General features: G+C 47.1%; 2 protein-coding genes across 2 annotated transcripts; both read left to right on the top strand.

The window, feature by feature from the left end:
• Positions 1-9400: 9400 nt before the first annotated feature.
• LOC116662038 (EKC/KEOPS complex subunit LAGE3-like) lies at positions 9401-10930 on the top strand. Its single transcript, XM_032475213.1, has 3 exons — positions 9401-9703; positions 10269-10397; positions 10588-10930. Exons 1-3 carry the CDS (start codon positions 9489-9491, stop codon positions 10724-10726), a joined length of 483 nt encoding a protein of 160 aa, XP_032331104.1. The 5' UTR covers positions 9401-9488; the 3' UTR covers positions 10727-10930.
• A 12513-nt stretch (positions 10931-23443) lies between these two features.
• LOC102520594 (olfactory receptor 1D2-like) lies at positions 23444-24790 on the top strand. Its single transcript, XM_014568128.1, is given in 3 exon segments — positions 23444-24082; positions 24085-24276; positions 24626-24790. Coding segments are annotated over 3 exon segments (996 nt in total).

Here is a 24790-nt window from a genome sequence, read left to right on the forward strand (position 1 = left end):
AATAAACGAAGGCCCTTGTCCCCTCCCTTCAGGACACAGATACAGCAATGGGGTTGGCTAGTTGCCATATGTTGCACATACTTAAGCAGAACAAAGGAGTACACATTGAGTCTGAAACTGGGAAAGATATCCCCACACAAGGCAATGGGTCCAGCACAGGCTGTGAAGGTGTTTTATTTCTTGGTAAGGAAGTGTTCCAGACCAAAGGCCCATTCTTATGTGGCTGAGTGGGGGTCAAAAGGCTGCATGCATGAGACTGCCTTTCCCAACACTATAGCTAGCATCATAGTGAAAAATACAATGTTTTTCTTGTAAGATCAGAAACAAGGGGAGTGATGTCATCAAAATGGTGAAATAGGAGCTTTCTACCGTCTTCCTTGTTAACACCACCAATTTTGACACCCATCCAAAGACGAGAATGCCTATGCAGAAGTCGAGGAGTCCAGCAGAGAAGTTCCAGCATGCTGTTGGAGCAAAAGAAACCCACGACTGGATGCACTAATGATGATAAGAGGAGCACTTTCACTTTACCTGTGTCATCCCTCCACCAAGGCAGCAAAGCTCAGTGCCGTCTTAGCCAGCAATTTCTCCCACAGGGGAAAGGGAGAACATGTGAGTGAGCACCTGGCTTCTCCAGCTGTGTGGGATACAGCCAAACAGACCCACTTCTTTCTGATTCCATCAAGAATACTGAGTGTGCTGCATGACCAGGGGGCAGGGAGCAGCTAGAAGAACAGTGCCCAGGGCTCTTGGAAGGTATAATAGGGATGTGGATCGTACTAACCACATCAAGGACTCAATCAGGAAGCCAGCTCATGAGCCGCTGGGGATGCCTCACCTGTGGGTACCCCTAATGCTCTGCTGACCTCGCCCACACACATCCTACCTCATGTTCAGCTCTCTGTGCGTGCACCTGAGGGCAGCAAGTGTGAGCCTTTGTAGACAGCTAGGGAGCATGTGCAGAAAGCTGTCCAGGCTTTGTGGATTGGGAGAAAGCATGCAAAGGTGAGCATTTGTCACTGCCTTAGGGAAGACGAACAGATGACTCTCAGCCCTCGGTGTGGCTTTTGAGAGAAGGCATGTAATCTGAATAATTCCCCCTCAAGAGGAAACAAGAAGTGTGGAGCAGGAGTATCCATAGAAAAGCTCTAAGAAAACCTCAGAACCCCTAACAGGGCTGATAAAATGTATTTCTCTCCTGAAGCCAGTCATTAAAGACTGGAGGGGGTGACTGCTTATTCAAATGTGAAGACAGCAATGCAAGACATAAAAACTCAAGGAAACATGACATCACCAAAGGAACACAATAATTTTCCAGTAACTGACTCCAAAGAATCGAGACCTGCAATTTTCCCAATAAAGAATTCAAAATAGTTGTTTTCATGAAACTCAATGAGTTACGAGAAAGCACAGAAAGAAAATTCAACAAAATCAGGAGAACAACACATGAACAAAATGAGACGCTTAACAGAGAGATAGAAATCATAAAAAAGAACCAAACAGAAATTCTGGAGCTGAAGAATACATTGAATGAAATGAAAAACGGAATAGAGAGCATCAACATCAGACTTGATCAAGCAGAAGGAAGTATCTGTGAAGTAGAAGACAGGTCATTTGAAATTATCCAGTCAGGAGAGAATAAAGAAACAAAGAATGAAAAAGAGTGAAGAAAGCCTGCATGAAATATGGGATACCATTAAGAGAAACAACCTATGCATTATTGGATACCCAGGAGTTGAAGGGAAGGAGAAAGGAGCAGAAAACTTATTTAAAGAAATAATGGCTGAGAATGCCCCAAATGTGGGGAGAGATTTGGACATCCAAGTTCATGAAGCTCATAGGTCCCCCCAAAACTGCAACTCAAAAAATCTTCTCCAAGACACATTATTACAAAACTATCTAAAATCAAAGACAAAGAGAAAAAAAAATTAAAAGTAGCAAGAGAAAAACATCCGTACATAGTAGGGAACCTTCATAAGGTTGTCAGTGGATTTCTTAGCAGAAACCTTGCAGACCAGAGGAGAGTGGGATGATATATTCAAAGCACCAAAGGAAAGTGCCAATCAAGATTACTGTACCTAGCAAAGTTGTCCTTCAGAAATGAAGGAGAGATAAAGACTTCCTCAAACAAACACAAGTTAAGGGAGTCCATCACCATTAGATCTGTCTTACAAGAAATGTTGAAATAATTTCTTCAGTCTGAAATAAGAAGATGCTAATTAGTAAAATAAAAGTTTATTAAAATACTGATAAAGGTACGTGTATAGTCAAATTCAGAATACTCTAATACTGTAATGAAGTGGTGTGTTAAATACTTAACTCTAGTATAAAAGTTAAAGTACAAAACTATTAAAATAGCTATAGCTACAATAATTTGTTATAGAAACACAATATAAAATGATGTAAATCATGACATTAAAAACATAAATGTGGGAGGGAGAAGTAAAACGTAGTGTTTTTGTATGCATTGCAATTAACTTGTTATCAGCTTAAAGTGGGCTGTTATATTTATAAGATGTTTTAAGTAAGTTACCTCATGGTAACCGTAAAGCAAAAGCCTGTAGTAGATACACAAAAGATAAAGAGAAGTGAATCAAAGCATACTACCACATGAAATCATCAAAGCACAAAGGAAGGGAGCAAGAGAGAAAGAAAGAAGCAGGGGAGCTACAAAACAGCCAGAAAAAAGTAAGATGGCATTAGTAACTCTTTACCTATCAATAATTACTTGAAACATAAATGGATTGAGTTCTTCAATCAAAAGACATTGAGTGGCTGAATGGATTAAAAAAAAAAAAAGATTCGCCTATACATTGCCTACAGGAGATTCACTTCAGCTTTAAGGACACACACAGGCTCAAATGAAAGTATGAAAAAATATATTCCATGCAAATGGAAACCAAAAGAGAGCAAGGACAGCTACATTTATATCAGACAAGATAGACTTTAAGTCAAAACCTGTAACAAGAGACAAAGAAGGTCATCCTATAATGATAAAGGAGTCAACTCATCAAAAGGATATAACAATTGTAAATATACATGCACCCAACATTGGATCACCTAAATATATTAAGCAAGTACTAAGAGATCTGAGGGAAAAAATAGACAACAATACAGCAATAGCAGGGGACTCTAATACCTCACTTTCAACAATGGACGGAGCATCCAGATAGAAAATCATTAAGGAAACATTGGACTTGAACTATACCTTAGACCAAATAGACCTAACAGACATATACAGAATATTCCATCCGACAGCGCTAGAATGTGTGTTCGTCTCAAATGCACAGAACACGTTATCCAGGATAGATCATATGTTAGGTCACAAAAGAAAGCAAATTTTAAAATATTGAAATCACACCGAGTAACTTTTTCAACTACAATGATACGAAACTAGAAATCTGTAATAGGAGGAAAAACTGGAAAGTTCCCATATATGTGGAAATTAAATACTATACTCCTGAAAAACCTGTGCGTCAAGAAGAAATTGAAATGGAAATAAATATCTCAAAACAAATGAAAATGGGAATACAACATACCAAAACTTATAGGATGCAGCAAAGTAGGTCCAAGAGGCACATTTATAGCAATAAATGCCTAAATAAGGAAAAAGGAAAATTTCAAAGAAAAAATCTTAACTCTACACTTCAAGGAACTAGAAAAAGAAGAACAAAGCAAACCAGAATTAGCAGAAAGAAGGAAATAATGATCAGAGCAGAAATAAATGAAATAGAGACTAGAAAAAGATAAAAAGATAATAGAAAAGATAAACAAAACAGAGAGTTGGTTTTTGAAAAGATAAAACTGACAAATTTTTGGTTAGACTAACAAGAAGAAAAGAGATAAGTCTCAAATAAATAAAATTATAAATGAAATTTTATAAACGAAAGAGGCATTACGGCTGATACCACAGAAGTCCATAGGGTCATAAGAGACTGCAATGAACAACTGTATGCCAACAAATTGGATAATCTAGAGGAAATGAATAAATTCCTAGAAACAGGCAACTAACCAAGACTGAATCACGAAGAAATAGAAAATATGAACAGACCAATAACAGTAAGGAGACCGAATCAATAAGATGTGATAAGACACACACACACACACACACACACACACACACACACACACAGAGGAATATTATTCAGCCACGAGGAAGAAGGAAATCCTGCCATTTGCTACAACATGGATGAATCTTCAGGGTATTAAACTAAGTGAAATAAGTTCAGATAGAGAGGGACAAGTACTGTACTGCATGATCTTACTTATATGTGCATTCTAAAAGGTGGAACCTACAGCAATAGAGAATAGAATAGTAGTTGCCAAAGGTTGGGGTGTGGGGGAAATAGGGAGATGTTGGTCAAAGGAACAAAGGTCATAATAAAGGTTATAACCAGGAGGTTATAAGATGAAGAAGTTCTGGGGATTTAACGTAGAGCATGTTGAGTATAGTTAACAATACTGTATTATATATTTGAAAGTTGCTTAGAGAGTAGATCTTAAATGTTCTCACCACAAAAAAGAAATGGTAATTATGCGAGGTGATGCCTGTGCTAAGTAACCTTATTGTGGTAATCATTTCATAATGTATGTGTGTAGCGAATCATCACATTACACACCGTAAACTTACACAATGTTATAGGTCAACTGAAAAAATGCACAGCCTAGAAGTTGAGACTTACGTTTATTCGAGGACCTTACTGAGGACTATAGCCCGGAAACAACCTTGGATAGTTCTGAGGAACTGTTTCAAAGAGGTAAGGGAGGAGCCATGATATATAGGAGTTTTTGCTTAAAGAAGTATTAGAACATCAAAAGATTACTGCTAATCACAAAAACAGACATCTCAAGTTAAGATTTTTATTGCTTTTCTATGTATGAAGAATGCAAGAGTCTGGGTTTATTGAAACTATTCCTTTGATATGCATCTGGGGCCAGTATCCTGTTTTTCTCCATCCTAGATTCCCCTCACAGGGCACTGTTGGAGGCGGCTGCAGTGGTTGATGGCTTGATGGCTTGATGGCTACAACATCCTTTGTTTACTGAAATGACAGGCAGCATTCTTTGTGCACAGTAGGAAAAATAACAATGACTAAAACCTAATTAGTTAAGCCTTCAAATCTATGTGTTTTAAAAATGAACTGAGTGAAGCCAAAAAAAAAAAAAAAAAAAGTAGATGAGAGCTTAAAAGACGGAAATTAAGGAAATTAATAAAGAAATTTTTTTTAAAGGAAAAAAGATTCACCCAGCATCTTTGAAAATAGAAACAAACAAGGCAATCTGCTGGAAAATCAATAAAGAAAAAAGATGTAAGTTACCAATAAAATGTTAGGAATGAAAAGACATAATTATGGGTACAGCAAAAAGTCAAAAATAGTAAGACAATTGAATCAATAAACCCATTTCAATATATTTAAAAACAAATTATCCAGAATAGTTCTTCTAGAGAATAAAAAGAAAAGTGATTGCTATTAGTGAGTGAGCCTGTGTCTCTAGGATGTCCTTTTACAAGTCCTTCTCAGTTATCGTCTCAGTGTTCCTACCAGGATCCAGCAGCATCTTTGATTCCTAGGAAGCTGTGATTCTCTCTCCATCCATCTCTTCAGATTTTGGAGCAGCAGTTTCCCTGGTAACCTCTGTTCTCTGCTGGATCTAAGAAGAGTTGTTGCTTTTCAGTTTATTCAACTTTTTATTTGTTGTCAGGAGAGGAGTGACAACTTCCAAGCTCTTAACCTGTCAGACAAGACCTTTACATGTTGGTATTTATGCAACAAATTTGAAAGCTTACATCCACACAGAAACCTCCACACAAATGTTTATAGCAGCTTTACTCATAGGTGCCAAAATTGGAAGCAAAGAAGATGTTTTTCAGTAGGTGAATGAATAAACAAACTGTACTATATCTCTACCATGGGCTATTATTGAGCCATAAAATGAAATGAGCTACCAAGCTATGAAAAGACATGGAGAAACTGCGCATGGATGTTGGTAGGTGAAAGAAGCCAGTCTGAAAAGGTAACATAGTGTATGACTCTATCGTTGTTAAATTAAAAAGACAAAACTATAGAGACAGTAAAAGATCAGGCACAAAAGACCAAATATTGTATGACTCCACTTATATAAAATATATAAAATAGGCAAATTCATAGAGAGAAAGCAGATTAGAAGTTACCAGGAGCTGGGGACTATGCTAATAAAAAGTTATTGCTTAATGGCTAAAGAGCTTCTGTTTGAGGTGATAAAAAGGTTTTGGAAACAGATAGTTGTGGTGGTTACACCACCTTGTGAGTATAATTGATGCTAATCAGTTGTACACTTAAGTATGATTGAAAGGCAAAATGTGTGTGTGTGTGTGTGTGTGTGTGTGTGTGTGTGTGTGTGTGTGTGTTTATTTGCGTGTGTTGTGTGTGTTAGTCAGTTCGGGCTGACCGCTTAAGCCACATTCAACACATTTTCACAATTCTCTCTATGGGCACAAGTTCAAGGAGTGCATCTTGTTGTTCACTCTGCCTGGAAGGAGGTGGATAAAAGTGTGTACCTACTGTGGTCATTGAGGAGTATGTGATAGCTTGTTAAAATGGTCAGGACTTTGAAGGAAGAGGACCGGAAAATTGACAGCAAGGTGGGCTGGGAAAGAGACGTACAACTGGATTTCCAGGAATGGGCCCACAGAGTGAGGAAATGTGCATCCCTTGGGAATGCTCACCAAGCAGTAGCCACCGCAGGGGAGTCTTTCAATAGTCAGGTAGATAAGATGATCTGTTCTGTGGACGTCAGTCACCTCCTTTTCCCAGCTGCCCAATTCTTGTTTGGTGGGCTCGTGAAAAAAGAGGACGTGGAGGACACAAGTGGAAGCTATGCATGGACTCAACAACATGGTCTTCACCTCAGCAAGGCTGACCTGGGTACTATTACTACTGCGTGCCCAACCTACCAAAAGTAGAGTCCCATATATGGAGTCATCCCTCAAAGAAATCAGCCAGCTACCTGGAAGAAGTTTGCTTATATTAGACCCCTTCCTCATGCAGGGGGGTGGCAAGTGTTTCTCTCTGGAATAGACTCCTTTTCTGTGTATGGACCTGCCCTCCCTCCCGCCATGGCTTCCAGCACGGCACGCTACCGTCCATGGACCTACTCAAGACCTAGTCACCATCGCAGTCTGCACACAGAGGCTCCACAGACCTAGATCTGAGGCATTTCCCTGGCCATCTGGGGCTCCGTGCGCTACTGAACCAACGAGCCAGGGCGTCGTGGTGTTGGCTGGGGTGACGGAGCCTGATGATCAAGAGGAGAGCCCTGCTGCTACGGAGCAGGGCTGGGGAAAGGCGTGCCTGGGACCCAGAGAATTTGGGGGAGTCCCTCCTAGTACCACTACGTAGGACAGTAACATTTGGCGGAAGGTGGGGGCAAGTCCTTCTGGACGGGACCCGCAAGGGCTCAGCCCCTCAGGAATGACGGCTTGGCGCACCCCATGCTGATCAGCTGGATGCTGGCTGAGGGCAATAGGTACAAGGGAATGGATAGTCCACGGCAGAAATGGAAAAATACCACCTCTGGCCTCATGCCTAATTGCAGAAACGAGGACTGTAATGCTTGTGCCCATTTTATTTCTTGTTTCATACGTTATAAAAGTTTGCGTTAGCCGGTCTCCTCCTCCTCTCCCTAACTTCCCTCTGCTGTTTTATAGCGGATGAGTTGGTGGAAGTTAACTTCATAGTTCAATCCACGGCCTATAGGCTGTCCCCACGATACGATGAATGAACTAGAGGTGGCAGGCGCGCCCCACTGAGAAGGGTAAGACTGTGAGCCGCTGGTGTCGGGGAGACAGTGGGTGTGTTTGTGTTTGTTTGGAGGAGAGACGCATCGTGGTAGACAGGAGACTGACTTTGGCATTGTTGTCGGAAAGCTTGCATGATGGATTAACACACGTTAAAGCCCTTGAAACAGCATCTGGAACGTAGTGAGTGTTTGCTGTTACTACGTATTAAAAGCAGAGGTATAGATGTGGAGGAGTCAAAGGGAGCACTGTGGTGGATTCTGTGGCCTGGCCCCTCAGCTTCTGGTCCAGCCTTCGTGTGGTGAGCCTCCTTCTGCTGCACACGTTGGAGAAATAAAAGCTGCATCTCCCTGGGCCCTTTTGGAACTGGCATTCTGGATGCGGTCAAGTTTGGCCAGCTCGTCGCACTCACATGTGGTCTGGAAGGCCACGTGAGACGGAAATCTGCTTCTGGGTGCTCTTGCCGGGAGTCACGGAGACGTGGGTTTCCGTGTGAGCATCAGAGTGTCTGTGTGGGGTGAGAGGCAGGGTGAGAGCAGTGGTGCGCTTCGCCACCTCGGACAGCCGACGGGTGGCATCTCTTTGCAGCTCGGCGTTCGGTGACGTCACGTTGGTAGCCCGAAATCGGCCGCGGTGGGAGTGTGTACACCACGGAGGTCCGTGAAGCCTCTGGGGAGCCCATTGTTAGAGGTTCGGCAGCACGCCCCTGGGTCCAAGGCTTCCTGCCTTGTGGCCCGTGCGGGTCTAGCCGCCGCAGTGTGGCTCTGGAAGCCAGCCAACGTCCTGGGACTTGGACCATCGCCAGAGGCAGGGGTTCCCAGAACCACGGGTGGGGTCAGCAGCTTGCCGATTCTCCTCCTTCCTTGTGGCCTGGGTACCAGCTCCCTTGAGAGGTCAGTTCTGTGGCGCTCTGGGTCGTCCCCAGAGCTCAGCCTACATTCCATTCTTGGCGCTCTTTAAATGATTCTGTAAGCACCTGGTTCTGTGTGTTCAATTCCCCGTGTAAAGCCAGCGCCTGGTTCGGTGTTCGATTCCCTGGGTAAAACCCGCCGGACAGGTTTGAGGTATCTGCAAATGAGCCCTGACTGATACACGAGGTGCCCCAAGTAATGCTCAGATGCCCGCATCTACCCTTGGAGTGCTAGTCGGGGCACCAGCAGGAAGATTAAAAGTGTTGAACCGAGGGGCGTTTAACGAAAGGACTGTCTGGAGATGTGCGAGGAGGGGAAGGGACCCGACCAGCAGTGCTGAGCGGGAGCTGCCTCATGCGGGCTCTGGGGAGCTGAGTGTTAAGTTGCCAGAAATCTGGGAGCAGTGTTCAATGCGGCCATTATTAGAATTTATTTTATTTTATTTTCTAAACCACTTCACTGACGCGCGTTTGACATGTACCCCCGCCCACACCCCTCGGCTTCCTCGCGAAGCTGTGTTTGCGCAGGCGCACTCGGGGGAGCGCGGCTTCGTGAGGGAGCGCAGCCTCTCCAGCGCCGCCGAGCCGACGGGGCCTCCGGGGCGGCCCGTGGGCGGTGGGGCGGGCTGGGCGGCAACCAATCACACGCCAGGAGGCGCGCCTGAGGTGAGTTTGCGCAGGCGCACTGGGTATCTTTGCGCACGAAGGGGCGGAGCTTCGCGAGGAGCCTCAGTCGGCCAGCAGTGGGCGGAGAGAGCGGTGTCTCCGCGTCGGGTGTCTGAGGGGGACGGCGCGGCAGCCATGCAGGCCCCACACGACGGCGCGGGCGGAGCGGCGGGCGGTGCTGGAGGCCATGGTGGCCGCGGAAATCCTTATGAGCGGGGTGTTCCTGGTGGCCCTGCTGGTCAGCGTGGTGTGCGCGGAGGCGGTGGTGCTGGTGCTGCACCTCTCGGGAGAGGGCGAGGCGGAGAACCCGCGCCTGCCGCCAGACGGCCAAGGATCCTAGTTCATCAATTGTATCTTTTAGGAGGAACGGACTGTGGCCAAGGAGTGTGGAGTGGGCCGGGGGAGCACGAGGGGTGAGGCTGTTCAGGAAGGGGCGCAAGTAGGGATTGGTAGCAGCTAGAAGGGAAAGGCCGGACATCAGGAGGAAGGTCAGAGGTCAGAGCAGCGCGCGCGCGCGCAGGCGTGTGTGTGTGTGTGTGTGTGTGTGTGTGTGTGTGTGTGTGTGTGTGTGTGTGTGTGTGTGTGTGAGAGTGAGTGTGTGTGTGTGTGTGTGTGTGTGTGAGAGTGAGTGTGTGTTGGGGGTGGGGGACGGCCTGAGGGTGCAAGAGGCAGAGAAGAAGGCCGGAGGGGGTAGGAGGAGACTGGGCTGGGGAGACAGTGGCGGGGCCGTGGTTGGACTGAGGAGATGAACAGGCCCCCGGGGCCTCCTGTGACTGGGCACAGGGGGTGGGGGTGGGGGGCTGTGAGCGGTCTGAGGGCTGCCTGGGGGGAAAGCAGGCCTGGAGGCTCGAGACCAGAGGCACAGGCAGATGACTGGTCTGTTGTTGACAGATGGAACCTTAACCACTTTTGCAGCACCATGAGAGTGCCGTTCCTGTCTCCCATGGAGGCAGAGGTGGCCCGCAGGTCCCTGGCTCCTCGTGTGGAACCTCATCTGCATGCCATTCGGAAGGAACTGGCAGTGATAGGCAGCTTCCTGGTCGTGTCAGTTCTAGAAGGGCCCCTGGGCTGGGGGTGGGGGTGCGGGATACGCTAAGAGCCCACCTCAGACCGGGGACTGTTTTAATGGAGATGCGAAACCGCTCAGTGTGGGGTCTAAAGGGAGGGTGGGCTGGACCGGGTCTCGGCAAGAGTTCTCACTGCCAGCTTGATTTTCCTCTCCCCTCACTTTTAGGAGATGGACTGCTCGAGATACTCGCCTCCTTGGACTTTCCTTCACTTCCTTTCTTGACCAGCTTTCCCTGGTGGTGCAGAACATGCAGCGCTTTGGACCCCTGTTTCCCCCTAAGTCTCTGCCAGGAAAAGGGGGCTGAAGCCCAACCTTGTGTCCCATGCCAGGCAGTGCTTCCTTTCCCAAGGCATTGATTCCCGCAGTAGATACCACTTTATTCTTGGAGTCTGCTTTTTCTTTTTGGCCTATATGGGCCCATGGGTGCTCAGGGCCCATTTGTTTTGTTTCCTTGTTGCTGGGGAAGGGAGATGATTAAATGTTTGTTACTGCAGAAAATCAAACTGAACTACTGTTCTGTGTCTGAGTGTTTTTTCAGCTACAGAAACTGCTTATTTACTTTCTTTTCTCCTTAGATTGGAGGGAGTGGAGGTCTGGGATTCAGATACTAAAGTAGTACTAGGCCATTGAAGACAATGTAGGAAATGGGAGAAAATGAAAATTAATTAAGTCTTGCCACCCAGCACTAAATACTATCAACGTTTTGGAATATTTTCTTAGTTTTAAATTCTTTTCATTTAACATACGAGCCTTTCTCTAAAAATCCTTCCAAACCATGTTTTTGAATGGATGCATAAAAGAGGCATTATAATGTAATTGGTGACAGTTCAAATTGCTCTTTTTTTCTCACTATAGGTAACGATTCAATGGACTCTTTGTACATGTCTTTGCGTGAATGGTTATTTCCTCAAGATAGATTCCAAAAGGTAGACATACTGAGATAGAAGTTTATTTTTCTGTTTATTTTTTTTTAAACTCTTGATCTGCAGCACACAGTGGCTCTTCAGAAAATGCACTCTCCCGCCAGAATTCTGGTTTCCCCATGTCTGTGTCACCATTGAGTTAGTTTCCTGCCCAAATAAACTGAGTGTGCATGAGAAGATAGGAATTTTGTGGCTGACTGGCCTTGTTTCAGATCAGCGAAGAAAAGGGCTGGGACAATTGCTTAAGTGTTTGGGCACGGGAGTTAGCTCCCTCTAAAATACCCTGCAGTCTTGCTAAACTCACAAATTAGTTCTAGTCACTCTTTTGTAGATTCCGTTTGACTTTCTCCATAGATGATCTTGTTATCTGGGAATAAAGGGAAGTTTTACTTCTTCCTTTCCAATCTGGATGCCTTTTATTGACTGATCTCTTTACAGTGGGTTGGGTTTTAGTTAATATTTGCATATCAAATGTTTTTCTGATTGGATAACAGACCTTGTATAGTTTACCTTGGGTGCTATATATTTTTGGATTTCTAAACATATTCTTGGACTTCATCTTCAAGTGCTGTGGTTGCTTGGAAACAACTTGATTCTTTAGAATCTTGCTTTTAAGATTTGCTACGTGGTACTAGGGCAGCTTTTAGTGTAGAATTATCTTCCGACAACGGAGGCAAGACCCTTCTGAGTACCCTTCTGAGTGCCCTTCCTCATGCCTCTTGAATGACAAGGTTCCCATTCTGGCCACTGGGGACAGGGGTCACCTAGGTCCTGCTGGAACACTGCACAAAGCTACCTTTCACCCTTTCTGGCAGCCCTCTCCCAGGCCTGGGGTAGTTTCCTCACACACTTTTGTTGCTCGGTGTCCCCTGAAGACTCAAGGGGGACCCTCTGCAGATCTCCAGCATCCTCTTGGCTTGCAGCTCTCGATCTACAGCATGCCGGGCTTGAGGGCCTGATTTCAGTGTGATCCTCCCTCCCTCACCCAGCAAAGCCTAGAATCAGTCTACTGCCTTGGCCTGACAGATGAACCAAAGCTGCTGGGATACTTTAAAACATGTCAGATCGCATCACTCTTCTGTTAAAAAGTCTCCAAAAGGGACTCTTGCTCAGAGACAAAGCCAAAGACCTTAGAGTGGACTGAGAATCCAGGTGTGGTCCAGCCCATTTCCCCTCTGACCTCACCCACTCCCACTCTGTCACATGCTCATTCTGGTTCAGCCACGCTGGCGTCCTTAGCCTTTCAAAAATGCCAGGCCCACTCTTGCCTCAGGGCCTTTGCCCTGGCTCTTTCCTGTCAGGAACTCTCTTCCCCTGGGTTCCAGCTGGCTTACTTCCTGATCTCCTTCAGGTCCTCAAAAGACACTTCTATCTCAGCAGAAGCTTTCATGGTGACACTAAAAATTGCATCCCGCCTTTCCCGCCCTCTGCGTTACTTACTACCCCTGCAGTACCCCCAGCTCTTGGAACAGTGCCTGCCTGGAACAGAATGGTCACAAACACAATCTCTCCATGACCAGGTCGTGACCTCAAACCCAGGTCTTGTCAATTACCATACTCTTGGTCCAGAACATTTCCGGACGGCCCCAGTCTCCTTTCACCCTTCCTAACACATGGGGAATAAATGGTAGCTGGGAGCACAGTCATTGCAATGCACTTGGGACAGTAAAGAGTTGACAGATATGAAGGCGTTTGGGTGCTGTGAAGCCACTGGACGGTTTTGAGCCCCGTGGGGACAGGATACACTCTGTTTCTTACCAGGAGCCCAGTGCCTCCCATGTCGAGAATAGGCCGAGGGCGGCTGGGGCAGAAACGGGGACACTGGCTTCCAGGTAAGAGACAAGGGCGGCCTGGACCCGTCTGGGGGCCGTGGAGGTGGGGAGAAAGAAACAGACTGAATGGACCTGGAAGATGGAGCCACCAGGACTTGCTGATGGAGTGGCAGGGCCCTGGACCTCCTCAAATCCTCAGAAACCCTGCAGTGAGTCACCCTTCCTCCCGCACAGCGGGTCCAGCTGAGCCAGAGTCCAACCGTCTCCCCACCTGCTTCCACGTGCCTGGAACAGCCACCTCCCCCCACCCCCCGACAAAGGCGCGCACCGGCTGCATTCTCGCAACTTTAATTGGAGGGGAAAAAAAATTACATGAACAAAGAAATCCTCATGCAAGAAGGAAAAAAGGAGCAAATTGGGTGTCCAGGCCCGCGGGACGGGGGTCCGCTTCCTCAGAGGAGGCAGAAGAGCAAAGGAGTAAGGCACTGCTGCCTCGGCCCCGGCCCCTCGGGCAGGCCCAGGACCAGGACGGGACAGGGCAGCGGAGGGGGAGGGTCTGGGCGCGCGCAGACCACACGGAGGGATGTGGAGGTAGGGCCCGGAGAAGGAGGGGCAGGCCCCGGACGGACGAGCCTGGTTACAGCTCCCGAGGCGCTCAGGGAGAACAGGGCCCTGGGAGGAGTTTCCAGTCCCATCCCCGAGAGGCTCGGAGGGGCTTCCTCGGCCCCCCCCCCCCCTTGGCACAGCCACCGTCGGAGGGCAGCTTCGGGGTCATCACCCACCCGGAGTGCTGCTGGTGCCCAGGCCCCCTCTCGGAGTGGGTGGGGGCAGCCTCGGCCAGGGTGAGGGGCCAGAGGCCAGGCCAAGGCTGACTGTCACAGGGGAGCCAGGGGGCGCACGGAGAGGAGGTGCGTGTATCTTGGAGCATCCCCGGGGAGGGCGTTGGGGGCGGGGATTCACAGATGGAGATGGTGAGGAGAGATAAATTAAATAAATAGGTGGTCGGGGTATAAATAGTAAAGGGGTCAGGGGCCGTCACGACGCCTGCGCACGAGGGCGGGGGGTATTGCTGCTGCCGGGGTGGGGGGCTTAGTCCTGTCACCCCTCCCCACACAGGGCCCAAGGCAAGGCACTAATGAAGGGGACCCGGGGCGCCGGGGGCATCTTGGCCCGATGTCCTTTCCTGCGCCCCGGGCCCAGGGCTCAGCCCGAGACCCAGGCGTGGGACGCCCCCTTCCCGGGAGGGACGCGAAGACGGCTCAGGACTGAGAAGCCCCCTCCTCACCGGTTCCGCCACCCTTAGCTGTTGCCGGACACGAGGCTGATGATCTGTTCCAGCTTCTGGCGCAACTTATGCTTCCGACAAGAGGCATCTCGGTCCAGAGCGGTGAGCACCTGGGGGAGGAGGGCCCGAGCTGGGCTCTCGAGGAGGGGTTGCCCCTCTCGGCCCAGCCCCCCCACTCCCCAGCAGGAGTGCTGTCCCCCTCTGCCTCCCTCTCCCCACCGGGGCCCTGGGCACGTGGGCGGGGCTGCAACCTCTCTGAAGCCTCAGCAGACATCCTCCCGCTGCTCCTCAACCCCAAATCCTCCCCCAGTGCAGCACTTTCTCCTCCTGGCCACAGCCCGAGCGCAGCCCTGGGGGCCCTCCCAACCCCCTCGGACTCCGCTCCGCTGCCGGCTGCCCCTCTTCTCTGCCCCCTCTGAGTGTCCCAGGGCTCTCAGTGCTGGCGCCGCTTCTCCCTCTACAGTGGCCCATGGCCCCCACCCCTAGCCTGGTTCGCTCATCTGGGCTCAGTGTTTTCAGGGCCCTGTCCTGACTCACACGTTCTTCCCTCCATCCCAGACGTGTCCCCACACTCCAGACTCATATCCCGCTGCCAGACAGACATCTCCACTTGGATGTGAAATAGATGTGTCAAGATGAGGTCCTCCACTGCAGCGTTCAGCCACGTAATAACAGTACCGAGTGAAATAGCCCAACACAGCTACAGAAACCAGAGAAGAAACCTTACATGTACGTTTGTCAAATGTTTTTATAAATACATCTGTGTTCTCTACATGTATAGAATATCAAATCTTTGTCACAATTGGAAAACACTTTTATTTTCCTTCACGTTGCTTCATTTTACCTTTGTTCATGGTCCTGCTCTATGTACAAGTTTAAAATTTTTAAATATGATTAAATGATCATTTTTTTAATAACTTCTGGATTTTGTTTCCCATGAAAACCTCTGCCCATTATAAAATTATGAAAATGTTCATCTGCAGCATCTTGTACCGCTTTAAGTGTTTAATCTCCTGGGAATGTATTTTGGTGAGAAATGACATTGGGATCTAACTTTGTTTTCCCTCCAAAGTGCTAGTCGGCTGTCCCAGCACCGCTTAGTGGATAATCCAGATTTCCCCACCAAATCCTAAACCCCCATCTGGGGTTATTCTTGCACATTTGTCCAACCAGCGGATATGGGTTGGGTGATTCCAGGATGGCCTCTGTGGAAATGAGCTGGAGAATCCTGTAGGGAAGGTAGGGAACGGGGTTGGGAGACAGAGGGAGAGTCAGAGACAGAGTCAGAGAGCCTGTTGCAAAGGAAACCTTCTGGAATGCTGGGAGGGAAGGTCACAGACCGTCAGCTGGGTGACATTTTGGATGTGTCTGTGGTCCTCTGGGCCTTCCAAATCATCTCCAATATCCCCATGACAACTGTGAGGAACCCACTCCTTGCTAACTGGTGTCTTACACTCATGACAGAGCCTTGGTGGGGCGGGAATCCGACTACCACTGTAATTGAGTGGTTTCAGGGTTCTTTTCTAAGTTGGGTTTTCTTGGCATCGCCACACGCTGGCTCCATGCACTAAGCGACCCCACTGGCCAGCTTGCGGGGAGGCTGTAAGGTTCCCTCTGGGTCGGGAGGCAATAAAGTCAAGACTGGGGCTGTGCCTCCCAGGCTCTAGGTTACCTGAGACCATCAGAAGTGCCTGTCCACTGGGGTCACAGTTACAAATGGCTTCATGGCAGCGTCTACCCAAACCCCTGAGTTTCCCCTCCGAGAACAGGCTGCCCCATCGCCCACTGGAAACAGCGGGCTTCACTGCCCCCTCCCCTCCAGTGTGCACGGGGGAGTCGCTCGGCCTTCCCCAACCTGACCCAGTAATAAGTGCAAGTCACCCAAATCACCCTGCATTTCCCGAGTCTGTTGCTTGAAACCCACCTGTGCTAGTCTGCATAGTTGGAGCACCTTGGCTGTTAAGAGACGGAACGCAGCTGGGACTAGGTGAGGGGGCTCACTGCAGGGACAGGGAGGGGCGCACAGAATTGACTGAGGGGCTGACAGGACCCAGAGCACCCCTGGGGGCATCTCGTGGCAGGAACTCAGACTGGCTCTGCAAGGAGCTGCTCTCAGAGACTCAGCTCCAACCACTTTCCATCTCTGTGTGGCTCTGCCTCCACTTCCAACTCCCCGAGAGACTCTGATGGGCGCAGTGTGGGTGACCTTCCCAAGGCTGCAGGGAGAGGACCAGAGGAGGACGCCAGAGAGGAGTTGGGGTCAACGGATTACAGTGGCTTAGCGGTCTGCCACGGGGACACTAAAGTCTCTGGATGAGGTGGGAGTGGGACAGAGAAGGGACTGAGAGCCTGTAGCAGCGTCCCCATAAATGCAAGAGTGGAGAATGGTTCGTTTCTGAGACAGCAATGAGCAAGGGGGCTGGACAGGAGCCTCAGTGGGCAGAGTGTTCTAATTTTTTCCATGAGTTTGTTTTTTTACTGCAGTGAAATTCACATAACGTAAATTAACCATTCTAAAGTGTACATTGCAGTGATATTTAGTACAGTGTTGGGCAACTACCTCCTCTGCATGGTTCCAAACGTTTTCATCAGTTCCAAGAAGACCCTGTACCCATTAAGCAGTCACTCTCTATTCCCCCATCCTTGCCTCTGGCCGCCACTAATCTGCTTTGTGTCGCTGGATTTGCCTCTTCTGCACATCAGTGGAATCATACAGTATATGGATATGGCCTCTTGTGTCTGGCTTCCTTCACTGAGCATGATGTTTCCAACATTTGCTTCCGTGTTTCAGCATGTGTGAATAGTCCATTAGTTTTCGTGCCTGAATAACATTCCATTGTACGGCTATACCACATTTTGTTTATCCGTTCTTCAGCTGATGCACTCGTGACTTGTGCTGGCTATTATGAGTAGTGCTGCTATTCATGTGCAAGTTTTTATTTGAACACCTGTTTTTCATTCTTTTAGTTATATACCTAGGAGTAGAATTACTGACTGGTTCATATAATAATGTTCTGTATACTTATTCAAGAATCAGAATTATATTTAATGCCAAAGCCTGCTACACTCTTAGCCATACGTGTCTAAGTAAATGACGTGCACAACTGCTCTAGCTTTTTCAAGATCCTGTGGTTATTTGGGGTCCTGTGCAGTTCCCTGTGAATTTTTGGATCAGCTTTTCCATTTCCACAAAAAGTGCTGCTGAGATTCTCCTGAGGATGGCATTGAGTCTGTAGACCACGTGGTGAGTATTGCCATGTTAACAGTATGAAGTCTTCCGACCCATGTACATGGGAAGTTTTTTCATTTAATTTCCATCTTCTTTAATTTCTTTGAACAATGTTTTGTAGTTTTCAGTGTACACGTCTTGCACCCCTTCGGTTACATTTACTCTAAATGTTTTCATCTTTTTGTTGCTATTATAGATGCTATTATTTCCTCGATTTCATTTTTGAAGCGTTCATTGTTAGCATGTAGAATTTCAACTGATTTTTGTGTGTTGATCTCATGTCCTGCAACTTTGCTGAATTAGATAAATAGGTCTAGTAGTTGTGTGTGTGCGTGTGCGCGCGTGTGTGTGTATTCTTTAGGGTTTCATAGGTAAGAGCAAATCATCTGTGAATAGAGATAATCATGCTTCTGACATTCCCATTTAGATACTTATTCTTGCCTAATTGCTCTGGCTAGAAATTCCAGTACAACGTTGAATAGAAATGAGGAAAGTGGGCATCCTTGTCTTCTGCCTGGTCTTTTTTAAGGCAGGTGTTTACAGCCATAAATTTCCCTCTGAGCACTGCTTTCACTGCCTCCCGTCAGTTTTGGTATGTCATTTTTTCTCTCGTTTTCACTCATCCCAATGTGTTTTCCAACTTACCTGTGGTTTCTTCTTTGACCCCTTGTTTGTTTGAGAGCGAGTCACTTAATTTTCACGCGTTTGTGACTTTGCCAGTTCTCCTCCTGGGACTGATTTCTAGTCTCGTTCTATTGTGGCTGCGGAGCGTGCTATGTATGGTTTCAGTCTTTTAAGCTTTACTGAGACTTGCTTTGTGGCCTGTTCTGGAAAACATTCCACATATTCTGCTGCTGTTGGGTGGTGTATTCTGTACACGTGTGTTAGGTTTGGTTGGTTTATATGTTGTTCAAGTCCTCTGTTTCTTCACTGATCTGCTGTCTGGGTGTTCTATCCGTGATTGAAGGTAGAGTATTGAAGTCACCAACTATTATTGTGGAACTGGCTCTCTCCCTTCAACTCTGTCAGTGCTTGCTTCATGTATTTTGGGACTTATTGTTAGGTGTGTATACGTTTACACTAGTTATATCTTCTTGACAAATTGACCTTTTAATCATTATATGATTTTTGTCTCATGACAGCTTTTGGCTTAAAGTCTATTTTATCTGATATTAATGTAGTCGCCCCAGCTCCCTTTTGGTTATTATTTGCATGGAATATTTTTTTCATCCCTTAACTTTCGACCTGTCTGTGCTTTTGGCTCTAAAGTGAGTCTCTTGTACACAGCCTGTAGTTGGGTTGTGTTTTGTAGGTGCATTTTGCCAGCCTGCTTTCATCTGGAGCATGTGATCCACCTACATGTAAAGTAGTCATTGATGAGAGAGCACTTCCTTTTGCCACTGTGCTTCCCCCGTGTGTCTCATATCTTTTTTGTCTGTCAGTTCCTCCATTAGTGCCTAATTTGGGTTAGATAGGTAGTTTCCAGATACCATCTTTATTCCCTTCTCTTTTATTTCACTGTATATTTTCTTAGTGGTTTCCCTGGGGATTACAATGAACATCTTTTACTTATACAATCTAGGTTGAATCAGTGCCGACTTTGCTTCAAGAGTATACAAAAAGTATGCTCCTCTACAGCTCCACCTCCCCCTCTTATGTGTTTATTGTTGCAATTTACATCTTGATACACTGTGTGCCCATTAGCATTGTTTTATGCTTTTGGTTTTTTAATCATTTATGAAAAGAGAGGAGTTAAAAACCCAAAATACATTAAGATTGACTCTTATATTCGCCTCTGTGTTTACTCTTACTTACGGTCTTTATTTCTTTGTATGACTTCAAGTTACTGTCTAGTGTCCTGTCACTTCAGCCTGAAACACTCCCTTCAGCACTGCTCGCAGGGTTGATCTACTAGCAGTGAATTCTCTCAGATTTCGTTTGTCAGGGAATGCCCTAAGTTCTTCTTCATTTCTGGAGGGAAGTTTTGCCAGATAGAGAATCCTTGGTTGACAATTTTGTTTTCTTTCAGAACTCCCAATATGTCACCCCACTGCCTTCTGATCTCCATGGATTTTGATGATAAATCGTCAGTCTGACTGAGGATCCCTTGTACATAACAAAGTGCTCCTCTCTTCTGCTTTCAAGATTCTCTATTTGTCTTTTGAGTTTGAGTATAATATGTTTTGGCATGGATCTCTTGGTTTTTATCATATTTGGGATTCATTGAGCTTTTTCTTTTTCTTTTTAAACATTTTTTTTTAATTGAGTTATAGTCATTTTACAATGTTGTGTCAAATTCCAGTGTAGAGCACAATTTTTCAGTTATACATGAACATGCATATATTCATTGTCACATTTTTTTCTCTGCCAGCCACCACAAGATCTTGTACATATTTCCCTGTGCTATACAGTATAGTCTTGTTTATCTATTCTACATTTTGAACTCCCAGTCTGTCCCTTCCCACCCCCCGCCCCCTGGGCTCATTGAGCTTTTTCGATGCGTAGATTCACGCTCTCATCAGTTTGGGGCATTTTTTGGCCATTGGTTATTCAAATAGCGTTTTGGGCCCTCTCTCTCTTTCCTTCTCCTGGGACCCCCACAAGGCATATGTTGGCCTGCGTGATAGTGTTCCACAGTGCTCTTAGGCTCCGTTCATTTTTCTTCATTCTGTTTCCCTTTCTGCTCCTCAGACTAAGTAATTTCACTTTTTATCTATCGTCCAGTTTACCGATTCTGTCTTCTGCCTGCTCGTATCTGCTACTGAAGCCTTATCATGAATTATTCATTTCAGTTTTTGTACTATTCAGTTTCACATCTTCTGTTGGGTTCCTGTTTATAATTTCTGTCACTCTATTAATATTCTCTACTTGTTGAGTCAGTGTTCTCCTCATTTCCTTTAGCTTTTTGAACGTATTTAAGAAAATCAACTTAGCCTTTCTCTAGTAAGTCCAATGTCTGTGTCTCTTCATGACGAGTTTCTGCTAATTTATTTTCCTCCTATGAATGGGCCATATTTACTTGTTTCTCTGCATGCCTCATAATTTTTCATTAAAAACTGGACATCTTGAGTATTACAATGTAGTAACTCTGGAAATTGGATTCTTCCCCATCCTCAGAGTCTGTTTTGTTGCTTTCTGTGGGTTGTGGTTGCGTATTGGTTGGGTGACTTTCCTAAACTATCTTCCAAAAACTATGTTTTATCATGTGTGGTCTCTGAAGTATCTGTTCCTTAAGCTTTTGGTCAGCTGGTGGATTGGCAGAGATTTCCTTAAACACCTGGAGAGGGGGAAAAGGAACGGAAATGAAGAATAAAATACTCTCCTGGTCTCTGCAGATTGGCTCTGTGTTGGGGCACTCCTTCAATGCTTAGCCAGTCTGTTTACAACTCTGCCTTTGTCTCCATTTCTTATGTATGTTTTTCTGAGCCTAAATATCAACTGGAGGAGGTGACAGCTTACAGTACTCTCAAGTCCCTTCTGAGCATGAATCCGGCCCTAGGCATGCACATGACTTTCTAGATTCCACATTATAAGCAGGAGCTTTTCAAAGCCAATATTCCCGAAGGTAACTTTACCCAATGTTTCTTCCAAAGGTTTGCTGTGTCTTTTGTTTGTCCCAGCTATAATCTTTTGCCCCAAGAGGCAGTGGCGTGTTCGTTGTTTTCAAGAAACACTCTCTTAGCTGCTTTTCTGCCCTGAGAGAGTTGAGTTGGGTGAACCAAGGCCAGTGTCTTGAGTCAGTTCTTCAGCGAATCCCCAGATAGGTCCAAACAGACAGAAACAATTCCTTGGGAACAAAGTCTGCTCTTTGCTCCTGCCTCCTGAGCCAAGTATCACATTGGGAACGTAGGCTGCCGTCTTCAAGACTGCTGCTGTACTGGGAAGGGATGTTGGGGGAAGGCTAAAGTTAAGACACCGGGAAGTTCTACTGCTTTTAAGTCACCCTTTCTTGCTTGGTTGCTGGGAACACTTGACGAGTTTTATGAGTTCTGACAGCATTGACTCTGACCATCTTTGCTAACTTTTTCACTGTCTCTGTGGAGGGACAGGCCCTTGGAGCTCCCAACTTCTGCTGCTTTTGCTGAAGTCCTTCTTGGGCTTTCTTTTTCAAGAGGAGAGGAAAGACTGTGCTGAAGAGTAGCCCTGGGAGCGAGGAGAGGCCACTGACCCTGCCTTCGGACCCTGAGGTACATGGGGGGCGAGAAGAAAAGACAGCCTACCTTGGAGAGAACTGCGAGAAGGTAGTGTCCTCAGGGTACAGAGCCAAGCCTCCTTTATGGTGGAAGGTAGAGGGACTGCTTTGAGAAGAGACCGATTACAAATTAAGAGTTCCAGAGGGCCCAGTGAAGGTTGCGGTCTGAGGGGAGAGGCCAGGATGAGGCAGCTGGGTTGGGGGGAAGGATGTCCAGGCTCTGGTGCTTTGAGATGAGGCTTTGATTCCAGTCTCACTAAGGGTTTTAAATATCAAGTAGGAATGCCAGATTTGACAAGTGCCATTTTAGCATCCATTACATGTATTACAAAGTCTTGTCTTTCTGTCAGCTTGTGTGATTGTTTGCCTTGATAGATGTCATAATGTCAATTATTCATAGATTCCTATTTGATGCCTTAACCCTTCAATATACTGCTGGGCTGGATTTGAATGTAGTGAAGATTTTTGCCTCATTATTCTTTTGTGTGTATGCTGCTGTTACCCAATTTTAATTTCAGAGTTATGCTAGCTTGAGGCCATGCTGACTCAGTGGTGAGCCAGAGAAATGTCATTCCTTCCCTTGTAAACTTTTACTATTTGAGTAAGGGGTTAGCGGGTTGACAATCTGACAAATTAAAAGAATTTCCTCTTAAAGTCATCTGGGTTAAAAGCATGTGGTTTATTTTTGGTGGAGGTCCATAGAATCTTCTTCAGTTTCTTCCAGGAATGTTTATCTATTCATCATCACCTCTTCTCGGGTCAATCTTTTAAAATCAGATTTTACTACGTTTTCTGCCTCATCTGAATTTGAGATTTTTGAGTGTAGATCTGTCTATCTAGTGGAATCCTACTAGCCTTTGTGGATTCCATGACGTGAGCTTGAGAAGGAGAGACAGACACAGGGACATGACGCCTTAGATGAGCCCTCACGTGAGAAGGCCTCATGAGCCTTGAACCCTAACTGTGCTTGTGCCTCAAACTCAGCCCATCACGGAGGCCTCCTGAAAGACACATTAACGTCCATGGATTATCATTTGGGAAACTGACACGTGTTTATCGTTGAAAAAGGATGCAGGTATAGACGTCACGCCCCAGAGATAGCCACTGTTGGTTAGCGTTTTCGTGACCATCTTTTCGTGCGTCTTTCTGTGCATATGTACATGTGAGCACGTATGTCTCTGTCTATGTCTACGAAGTAGATGTGTCTAAGTGCGCGCGCACACACACAGAATTTTGCCTAATGGTCTTCGCCCAGACTCTCACGCGGATGAAATTAAAAGGCCCACAGGGGTCCAACCAATGCACAAGTCAACCCACTTCCACCCACTCTCCCCAAACCAGGCCCTATCTTTTCAGTTCTCTTGGTCTTCTCTGCCTGGTGTTCCTTTCCTCCTGGGGAAGCAGGCGGGGCTCCCACCCTGAGGGAGAGCTTCCACTCCGCCCTCCTGCACTCTGTGGTGACCAGGCAGAGCCACAAGTCAGTCTTGTCCTTCCTACCCCAGGTTGGCGTTCCGCCCCGAAACGTCACAAAGGACGATTTCAGCGGTGCTGAAGGTCCCCAGGTTGCCCCTGTCTTGCTGGCACACGTGTTTCCAGTGCCTGTTTGCAGAAGCCAGCAGCATGGTGAAAGGCAACCTGAGTGTCACCCCAGAGTTTCTCCTCCTGGGACTGTCAGAGGTGCCTGAACACCAGCCCTTCCTCTTCTGTCTGTTCCTGACCATGTACCTGGTCGCCGTAGTGGGGAACCTGCTCATTGTCCTGGCCATCAGCGCCACCTCCACCCTCCACATCCCCATGTACTTCCTCATAGCCAGCCTGTCCTGCGTTGATGTCTGCTTCACCTCTGTCACTGTACCAAAGATGCTGCTAAACATGCACGCCCAGAGCCAATCCATCTCCTACGGCCGGTGCCTCGCCCAGATGTATTTTCTCATCTTGTTTCTAGAACTGGACAATGTCCTCTTGGCACTGATGGCGTATGACCGATTTCTGGCCATATGTCACCCTCTTCACTACACCACCACCATGAGCCCCAAGTTCTGCATCATGTCAGTGTCCGTGGCTCTGATTGTCACAAATGTCTATCCCCTGGTCCACACCCTCCTGATGAGTACGCTGTCATTCTGTGCAAGTGTCAGAATCCACCACATTTTCTGTGAGCTCTACGCACTGCTGAAGCTCTCCTGCTCAGATACCCACACCAGTGAGCTGGTCGTCTACACCATGGGGAGCTTTCTTTTTGTCTGTCCCTTCCTCTTTCTCTCTCTCTCTCCTACGTACGCATTTTCTCAGCCATCCAAAGGCTGCGTTCTTCCCGGGGCAAGCTGAAAGCCTTTTCCACGTGCAGTTCCCACCTGGCTGTGGTGTCACTATTCTATGGGACCCTCTTCGGGGTGTATCTGCGCCCTTCCTCCTCCTACACAGCCGAGGACTCGGCGGCCACGGTGCTTGCTGTACGTGCTCGTGGCCCCCATGCTCAACCCCTTCATTTACAGTCTCAGGAATAAAGACATGAAGGGGGCCCTGAGGCACCTCCTGAGCTGGAGGAAGGGCTGGTCTTGGTGACGGTGGGACAGAGATGCCCTGTCTCCTCCTTGCCTTCGGGTTGGAGGGGACTGTCCCTGAGACGGAAGTCTCAGGTGTCCAGCGCCCCCGGAGTCTCTGCTGTCCTCACGTGCATCTGCTCACCAACCAGCCCTCCCTGCGTGACTCTGCTGTGCCAGGCCATGGTGGGGGGTGGGGGAGGGGGCAGCTCGCTTGCGCGAAGACTCGGTTTTCAATTCACTCTATACGTCTTTCTAGATCTATCCAAACCCCGACTGCCCCGTGCAGTTTTACTGCGAGTGGAATGAAACACAAGTAACGCGGCATGTTTTGTGCCGGGCACCGCTTTCAGGGGGCGTATGCAATTATTCAGTGTCCCAAACATTCTGTGATGGAGACGCTGCCATCGTCCGCGTCTTCTAG

Source organism: Camelus ferus, chromosome X, assembly GCF_009834535.1.
Source record: "Camelus ferus isolate YT-003-E chromosome X, BCGSAC_Cfer_1.0, whole genome shotgun sequence".
Lineage (NCBI taxonomy): Eukaryota > Metazoa > Chordata > Mammalia > Artiodactyla > Camelidae > Camelus > Camelus ferus.

Coding starts and splice junctions, on each gene's coding strand:
- LOC116662038 (XM_032475213.1), top strand. CDS start 9,489: ATGCAGGCCCCACACGACGGCGCGGGCGGAGCGGCGGGCGGTGCTGGA. Junction 9,704..10,268: donor AGGATCCTAGTTCATCAATT/GTATCTTTTAGG, acceptor CCACTTTTGCAG/CACCATGAGAGTGCCGTTCC. Junction 10,398..10,587: donor ATAGGCAGCTTCCTGGTCGT/GTCAGTTCTAGA, acceptor CCTCACTTTTAG/GAGATGGACTGCTCGAGATA.